This window comes from Wasmannia auropunctata, unplaced genomic scaffold (assembly GCF_000956235.1).
Source record: "Wasmannia auropunctata unplaced genomic scaffold, wasmannia.A_1.0 LD336076.1, whole genome shotgun sequence".
Taxonomy (NCBI): Eukaryota; Metazoa; Arthropoda; class Insecta; order Hymenoptera; family Formicidae; genus Wasmannia; species Wasmannia auropunctata.
The window spans coordinates 7,502,364-7,510,699 of NW_012026814.1; the positions used below are offsets into that span (position 1 = coordinate 7,502,364).

General features: G+C 27.8%; 3 protein-coding genes across 8 annotated transcripts; 2 read left to right on the forward strand and 1 right to left on the reverse strand.

Annotated features, from left to right (window-relative positions):
• Positions 1-235: 235 nt before the first annotated feature.
• LOC105449440 (fumarate hydratase, mitochondrial-like) lies at positions 236-4,539 on the forward strand. Of its 4 annotated transcripts, none has more exons than XM_011688687.1 (8): positions 385-474; positions 847-936; positions 2,090-2,221; positions 2,315-2,515; positions 2,634-2,916; positions 3,479-3,741; positions 3,852-4,241; positions 4,356-4,539. In XM_011688687.1, exons 2-8 carry the CDS (start codon positions 934-936, stop codon positions 4,482-4,484), a joined length of 1,401 nt encoding a protein of 466 aa, XP_011686989.1. In that variant the 5' UTR covers positions 385-474; positions 847-933; the 3' UTR covers positions 4,485-4,539. The 4 variants fall into 4 exon arrangements, with proteins under 4 accessions (XP_011686987.1, XP_011686988.1, XP_011686989.1 ...); XM_011688688.1 differs by having other exon boundaries at positions 2,099-2,221; XM_011688685.1 differs by lacking the exon at positions 847-936 and having other exon boundaries at positions 236-474.
• A 389-nt stretch (positions 4,540-4,928) lies between these two features.
• LOC105449442 (arginase, hepatic) lies at positions 4,929-7,066 on the forward strand. 2 transcript variants are annotated; one of them, XM_011688692.1, is made up of 7 exons: positions 4,929-5,513; positions 5,645-5,717; positions 5,810-6,015; positions 6,086-6,249; positions 6,390-6,505; positions 6,572-6,694; positions 6,769-7,066. In XM_011688692.1, exons 1-7 carry the CDS (start codon positions 5,412-5,414, stop codon positions 7,002-7,004), a joined length of 1,020 nt encoding a protein of 339 aa, XP_011686994.1. In that variant the 5' UTR covers positions 4,929-5,411; the 3' UTR covers positions 7,005-7,066. The 2 variants fall into 2 exon arrangements, with proteins under 2 accessions (XP_011686994.1, XP_011686995.1); XM_011688693.1 differs by having other exon boundaries at positions 6,390-6,466.
• On the reverse strand, positions 6,732-7,769 carry LOC105449441. 2 transcript variants are annotated; one of them, XM_011688691.1, is made up of 3 exons: positions 7,656-7,763; positions 7,300-7,581; positions 6,732-6,819 (listed from the first exon to the last, which is right to left on the reverse strand). In XM_011688691.1, the coding sequence occupies exons 2-3, from the start codon at positions 7,577-7,579 to the stop codon at positions 6,800-6,802; spliced, it is 300 nt and encodes a 99-aa protein (XP_011686993.1). In that variant the 5' UTR covers positions 7,580-7,581; positions 7,656-7,763; the 3' UTR covers positions 6,732-6,799. The 2 variants fall into 2 exon arrangements, with proteins under 2 accessions (XP_011686993.1, XP_011686992.1); XM_011688690.1 differs by lacking the exon at positions 6,732-6,819 and having other exon boundaries at positions 7,143-7,581; positions 7,656-7,769.
• Between the last annotated feature and the right edge of the window lie 567 nt (positions 7,770-8,336).

The following is an 8,336-nucleotide window of genomic DNA, read 5'->3' on the forward strand; positions in this document are numbered from 1 at the left end:
CAGAGATGTGTATAAGAGACAGGATACACTATGCATTAATATGATTAATTAAATACATATATTATGTATAAGTTTATATGTATCGTCGAAATTAAGAAAATTTAATAGAAAGTTACTAGTTAGTACGTGTATCAAATACTCGGTGTAAACTAGGCCAGTGAGAACGTACCCTAATGCGCACCAAACTTAATATGTGTACCAACTATGAAGTAAGATTATTCATACTTCATGGTACCAACGTTTTAATGATGTAAAACTAGAATACGCCAACTGTTGTTTATTATTCTAGTCTTGCCCACATGCCTTTGTAATATTTGCTAAATAAGACAGATTGTCAGAACTTTAAAAACAATCATGTTGAATATACTGAAGTGCTATCTCCCTAATCATGGTTTGCGTCAATTGAAAAAATTGTCAATTTATTCTTCATTGAAATTATATTTATCCACCTCGACAGTCACTATGACCAATAAGGTATATACACGACCATCTTAAAAATATTTCAGTCTTGTTATATATATCTTTTATATAACATTTTTAATAAGACTTATTGGCGTTTTATCTCTCTCTCTCTCTCTCTCTCTCTCTCTCTCTCTCTCTCTCTCTCTCTCTTATTATTTTCTATCTCTTATCATTTTTATTAAAAACTTATAATAATATATCGTTAATTCTATTTTATAAAATATATGAATTATTATAAACGAATTGTCATGATAGTAAAATTATAAGTACATTTAAAAAATAATAAAAATGTAATAAATGTTAAAATAATTTTTTATGATGTATACCTATATGTAAGTTTTACTTACACACACATCTTGCTTATCATGCTTATCATCTATGCAGAAACGAGAAACTTCTACATTCTATTGACTTTCAGTCTTTCTGCCAACGTGTTACTGACTACATCTAACATCTTACATAATCCTTATAATGGTGAACAAGTTTAAACTGTACTTTTATATTTGTATATAACAGAACAAAGCAATAATCTACTATTCTTTTTAATATTTTTCAAACTATGAAAATAAGGAGAAAAATTGAATATATAATTTCTAATAAAAGTTACATGGTAAAGCAAGAAATCGTCATGTCTCTCAAACATATCTCTGTATTTGTTTTTTAATTTGCTTTCAAGATTAAAAAAAAATTTTTTAATTAATTTTTTATATAAGTATATTTTCCTTTAATTTTCTGCATATCAAAATGATACTAAACTATACTGTTATCAAAATGATACTAAACTATATTGTTATAAACTATACTGTTATAAAATTATGAACAATTTGAATTTTTTTATATATTATTTTAACAAAATATGAAATATATTGTTTAATTTGCTTTTATAATTTTATACACAAAATAATTAAATTATTCAATTATATCAATATAAAAAAATTCATACTTGCATTAAAAATATATAATTATATATTGGAAACCGCATACTTTTTTTAAGCAATATATTTTTTTATATCAATTATTTATCTCATTGTATGCATAAAAATATTATAATAAGATCATAGAAAAATGTTTTATGTCAAAATAAATGACAAAAGATTTAGTAAATTATTTATTTTTCTTTAATCTTATTTTAAAATTTATATAGGAATATTTAAATTGATTTATCTAAGAAAATCTACATAGTTTGAATTAAAAAAGAAATAAAGATAATCTTTAGATTTTAGAAATATGAAATCTAAAATTAATTAAAGATTAGTAATTAAATACAATTAAAGATAAAGATTATCTACAGAAATCAAACATTATCGCCTCAAAATGATATCTTGTAAAGCAACTTTTGTTAAATTTGTTAAATTCTCCTGCTCTCAATACTTCTACAATTTCAAATATATTAAAAATGATAATTGTTTTATCCTGTATAATAAATAAACGCATACATATATACATAATAGACAATATGCCTACATAATATACAATACATGTACATAATATACATGTACTTATTAATTATATAAATTTACATATTATACTTTAAAATTTTTATTAATCATATAAATTTTATATATTATTACATATTTTATATTTGTATTATCATACGAATATATAATTACAAATTTTGTATGTGTAGGAATATAAGAATTACAGAATTGAGAGAGATACATTTGGAGAATTAAAAGTTCCTACAGACAAATATTATGGCGCACAAACTCTTCGAGCAATGATGAATTTTCCAATTGGTGATACATTTGAACGTATGCCTGTAAGCAACAAATTAAAAAAAAATTTATTTGTTAAATTAATGCATTTTCTCCTCTTTTCTTACATTTGAAATAACCAATGATTATTTTTATAGTGCAGGCTGATTATAGCTATGGGTATATTAAAAAAAGCTGCCGCAGAAATAAATAAAGAATATAATTTGGATCCTAGAATTGCTGATGCCGTTAGTAAGGCAGCAGATGACGTAATAAGCGGAAAGTTGTACAATGATCACTTTCCCTTAATTATTTGGCAAACTGGATCTGGCACACAAACTAACATGAATGTCAATGAGGTTAAATATTATATTAATTTTAACATTACTGAATTATATAATTATTGTAATAAATAATGATAATTATCATCCTATGAATAACTATTTAATTTAACAAAATATATTAAAAATATTTTAGGTTATTGCCAATCGTGCAATTGAGATACTTGGTGGCGAACTTGGCTCAAAAAACCCTGTACATCCAAATGATCATGTTAATATGTCGCAGAGTAGCAATGATACGTTTCCAACAGCTATGCATATAGCTGTTGCCTTAGAGATTCATAAAGTATTGATTCCAGGTTTAGAAGAATTACATAAAACATTGAAAGAAAAAGCTGATGAATGGAAAGATATTATAAAAATTGGTAGAACACATACCCAGGATGCAGTACCATTGACATTGGGTCAAGAATTTTCAGGTTTATATTTATTCAAACTATTTTAGTTTGGAATAATTTATAAGATACACACACACACACACACACACCCCACACATACACACATGCATACACACACAGGATGAGACGCTTAAACAGGCCACCTCAATAATTTCTGAATGGTTCGAGATATTGAATTGAAATTTATAAGGTTACAATGACATCATGAAATCTATTATTTAATCGTGAAAACACCGATTTTAATCCATCCAGGGGGAAGGAGGTTTGAAAATCTTAAATGGCATGTGGGGTTAAGTGAGGACTCCTTTGAATGAATTTTTTAAGACAAGAAAAACGCGAGGTCGTTGAGGTCTCTAAAATTTTTTTTACCACCATTTAAGATTTTCAATCTCCCTTTTCCCCCGTCTTCCCTGGAAGATTAAAGTCGGTGTTTTCAAGATTAAATAATAAATTTCATGATACCATTGTAACCCTATTAATTTCAATCTAATGTTCGAACCATTTCAGAAATTATTCAGATGGCCTGTTTTAAGCGCCTCATCCTGTATGTATATACATATGTATATATATATATTTTTTGCAGGATATGCTACACAGATGGAATATGGTATTAAGAGAGTAAGAGATACACTTCCAAGATTGTATCAGTTAGCTCTTGGTGGTACAGCAGTCGGAACTGGATTGAATACGCGAAAGGGCTTTTCAGAAAAGGCAGTTGCGAAAATTGCGCAACTCACTGGTTTACCATTTATCCCTGCTCCAAATAAATTTGAAGCTCTGGCTGCGCATGATGCAATTGTTGAAGTACATGGCGCTTTTAATACAGTAGCTGTTTCTCTAATGAAAGTAGGCATTAATACATTTAATATCATTAATGCTATTTAAACAATGTATTTATAGTCTACTCTATTGATTATTTATAGTTCTACTGATATTTTTTAATATAATTTTCATAGATTGCAAATGATATTAGATTCCTTGGAAGCGGGCCTAGATGTGGTTTAGGAGAATTATCTCTTCCAGAAAATGAACCTGGAAGTTCTATTATGCCTGGGAAAGTAAATCCTACACAAACTGAGTCAATGACCATGGTGTGTAGTCAAGTAATGGGCAATCATGTTGCAATAAGTATCGGTGGCAGTAATGGACACTTTGAACTTAATGTTTTTAAACCAGTTATGGTCGCAAATACTTTGAGATCTGCAAGATTATTAGGTGATGCCTGTTCTTCGTTCGCAAAAAATTGTGTCGTTGGCATTGTTCCGAATATTGATAATATAAAAAGGAATGTGAATGAAAGTTTGATGCTTGTCACAGCATTGAATCCACATATTGGATACGATAAGGTATTTATAAATTTTTGTTTCTTTAGAACACGGAGATGAAAATTCCTTATAGTATATATATAAGAATTACTAATATTTTTGTAAAGATTTAACTTTATATAATTTTTTGTATAGGCTGCTACAATCGCAAAATATGCGCACAAAGAAAAACTTACGCTAAAAGAATCTGCATTAAAACATGGAATAACAGCGGAACAATTTGATCAATGGGTTAGACCTGAACAGATGCTTGGGCCGAAATAATTTCTACATTAAAAATATTTAATAGAAATAAATATGAAGAATATGTCATTATGTACTTTTTGTAGAATTTCTTCATTCTACTTTTCCTATGTTCTAAATTTTCCTCTATTTTAAGTTAGTTTTTCTCTGGTAAAAGTTCCTTTTGTTTTACTCTTTTACACTTGTTATTAATTAAAGAATTTTAGAATGAGAAAACAAAAATGATAATATTGCACATTTTCATTTTACATACGCACATTATAGAGTAAGAACAGTGTTTTAAAAGTATAAATTTCTATGTGTGTTTTAGAAATTTAAAAAAGGAGAAATTTGTTTTCAATGATTCTAATATGGATAGTCGATTGTATTTCATTTGTATCTTTTTGTTATTTACATTAGTAAAATATGAAACAAAGAAATATTACTAATAATAATTGTAATATCACAAAAAAATACATTTTACATATTTTACATGTAATACAAAAGTTATTAATTTCATATTCTCAATATGAAAATTATTGGTATATTATATAATTCAAATTCTATAGTTTATTATTGTGTGATAAATCATTGTGAAATTATTTTATAAAAGAGTTATGACTAATAAATACTTGTACTTTGTTTATTTGAGCATTACACAAATTTGAAATGATTAATATTCACTTAATTTTTATAATTAATATACGTTTATACATTTTATATATACATCATGGGACTCGGTCGTATCTCAGACGTCTTCGGTACACAAATACAATATGTATGAGACACATATACATACTTTAATACTTATATCTACTGCTCATGTTTATTGTTGATTATGGTTTTTTGCTCCATCTATGTCGTCAATAAGATTTCCATATCAGACTGCAGTATATAGCATAGGTCAAAGAACAGATTATTTTTTCTATATAATCACAAGTAACTCTACAACAAGATAGAAAGTTCAAAATGAATATATTGACTAAAGCTCGCATAATTTCTAGTAAGTTAGGTAATTACTATTATAGTGGAAAAGTTGGTATAATCGGAGTACCTTTTGATAAAGGACAGGTAAATATAAAATATGTGAAATGTGAATAGTAAACAATTTTAATCTTGATATCCAATAACTGCATGTTTTAAATAAAGGATTAAAGGATTAAAAGATAAGAATATTAAATGTTATACTATGATTTATACAGAAAAAAGAAGGAGTAGCATGTGGACCTGAGGCAATTAGAGCAGCAAGACTGATAGATGAATTGAAAATATTAGGTAAATTTATGCAAGGATGTATATTTATCTTTTGTATAAACATAAATATAATTGTAAGTTAACATAATTTATATTTATTCCGTAAAAAAAAGAGTTGGATGTGCGAGATTATGGTGATGTGCTTTACAATGCAAATAACATAAATGATGTAAAAAATATGTCACATTTGGGCCATGTGGCTAGCTGTATGAGTAATTTATCTGAACAAATTCGACAAGTATTACGTGATGGCAGGCAAGCATTAACAATCGGTGGTGATCATAGCTTGAGCATCGGTACAATCGATGGACACGTCAAGGTAGAAAAAAGAAATATTTTTTAAATAAACTAATAATTTATTGAATCTAAATGTTATATTTTTTTCATAGGAAAGACAAGATGTGGCAGTAATATGGGTAGATGCACATGCAGATTTAAATACTAACAAAACTAGTGAGAGTGGTAATGTGCATGGAATGCCTGTAGCATTGTTAACTTTGGAGCTAGCTGATTATTGGCCGTATTTACCAGGAATGGACTGGCAGATGCCAATGTAAGAATATCACAACATTCAAGCATTTTTGTTAATTTATTTTTTAAATTATGCAAATTAATTAAAATGAATTAAATATAAATTGTTACTTACAAATATAAATAAAAAATAAATTTAATCAGTGTATTATTTTTTTATAGATTATCTATTAGAAACGTGGCTTATATTGGTCTGAGATCCATAGATCGCTATGAAAGATTAATAATTGAAAAATTTGGTATTACCGCTTATGGAATGGAAGATATAGAACGTTATGGTTCGGATGTGAATAATTATGCAGTGATCACATAAAATGTTTAATATATTTGACTAATATTTTTAGGTATTCACGACGTGATGCATATGGCACTTAATAAAATAGATCCTCATAACTCAAGATCTCTACACGTTAGCTTTGATATAGATGCATTAGATCCACTCGAAGCACCCAGTACTGGAACACCAGGTTTGCATCACAATTATGTTGAGTGTACACAAGTATTACTCTTATTAAATCCTTATATTTGCATATTTATATAGTACGTGGAGGACTGTCTCTTAGAGAAGCAATTCATCTGATGGAAGAGATATCTAGAACACATAGATTGAGAGCTATCGATTTAGTGGAAGTTAATCCACAAATTGGTAGTGAACATGATGTGAAAATGACTGTACAAGCAGCAATACATATTATCCAAGCAGCTTTGGGCTATACAAGACGCGGTTTGAGAGTACCTAAAGATGTTACTGATATGCCTTTACAAACATTTCATTAATATCTATATATATATTTTAATTATCTTTTTATTCTCATTTTAATTTGTTTTCAATTGCAATACTACTTAACTATTTTATATAATCAAATAATTATCTGTAATATTTTCACATAAAAATAAATTTTTTCGTAATACAAATTTGTCATTATTTTAACTTATATTTCATATTGTCTTATTACAAACGTCTTTCCAGGTATATTATCAAATGTAATTTCAATTTTAGACGCCTCAGGCTTGTTTTCAAGTTTATGGTTTAATATTACTTCGTAATATAATTTTCCCTTAGTATTGGTACCTGTAAGCGGAATTTTAAACCATTTGTAACTTTGTGTAATTTTTGTATCTTCATGTTCAAGCATTCGATGTCCATCACCATAACTGATACGGCCCAACATTATAGGTTCTCCAAGATATGGTACAGCTTTTTTATGTGCACGTAGAGTATTCATAACATCTTTATAAGTTTCACTTTCTTTAATATCATATTGTATGCGATAATAAAAAGCATAACCTGTAGTTGCTGTTACAAATCCTCCCAAGCTCGCTATTTTTAAAAGTGTTTGATTTGATACCATATCTGTAATAAAATAATTATAACTTATTTTGAAAGGTATATTCTTTCGTATCCATAAATCATTTCTTTTATTATACCTAAGATAATTAAGGACCGGTAGAAGAGACAGGCAAATTTATTTACACCTCATGTACACTTTATTCACGGTGCAGATACATATCTGTACTTTACTATATTTTGTCTCTTAAAAGTAATATTTTATTATGAAACTTCTTTTAGCTTATTTCTCTCTTACGAAGGTACAAAAGCTGCTAAAGAGCCAGATTTTGCAATTCCACTCTTAATAAGTATTACAAAGGAAAATTACCAGCTGTTCCTTAATTAATTGTGGTGTAAAATCGAATCTCATATTTTCTTTCGTAGAAGCAATATTTTGCAACGAGCTTTTCATTGAGGAAAATTATTTATATTTTATGAAGTTGCTAAACCTTCCACAAAGCTGGATTTTACAATTTGGTTTTTAAATAATATAAATAAAATTATCTGCACCTTAAAGCACGATAGTGCAGACATCAGAATAAAATTTTATTTTGCTCATTTTTTCCAAAAAATCACTCTGTAGAGAGATACAAGCAATTTTCCTGATTACGAATATTACAATTATATTGCGATTTCATCAATATAGGTCTGGAGCACATGAAATGCATAAAGCCGGTTCTAGGTAGAGTCCTAGATTATCAGAGAAGCGCGACCGGCTTATGGCAGTATCGCAAAAGTACTAGAAAATATTAAAAATGGCGTCGAATGGCCAATAATAA

Bases quoted from the DNA above. Each gene is read 5' to 3' on its own strand.
- LOC105449440 (XM_011688685.1), top strand. From the start codon at position 355: ATGTTGAATATACTGAAGTGCTATCTCCCTAATCATGGTTTGCGTCAA. The intron at 475-2,089 runs GTATATACACGA...TTGTATGTGTAG, and splicing joins CAGTCACTATGACCAATAAG to GAATATAAGAATTACAGAAT. The intron at 3,742-3,851 runs GTAGGCATTAAT...TAATTTTCATAG, and splicing joins TAGCTGTTTCTCTAATGAAA to ATTGCAAATGATATTAGATT.
- LOC105449442 (XM_011688692.1), top strand. From the start codon at position 5,412: ATGAATATATTGACTAAAGCTCGCATAATTTCTAGTAAGTTAGGTAAT. The intron at 6,016-6,085 runs GTAGAAAAAAGA...TTTTTTTCATAG, and splicing joins CAATCGATGGACACGTCAAG to GAAAGACAAGATGTGGCAGT. The intron at 6,506-6,571 runs GTTCGGATGTGA...TAATATTTTTAG, and splicing joins GGAAGATATAGAACGTTATG to GTATTCACGACGTGATGCAT.
- LOC105449441 (XM_011688690.1), bottom strand. From the start codon at position 7,579: ATGGTATCAAATCAAACACTTTTAAAAATAGCGAGCTTGGGAGGATTT.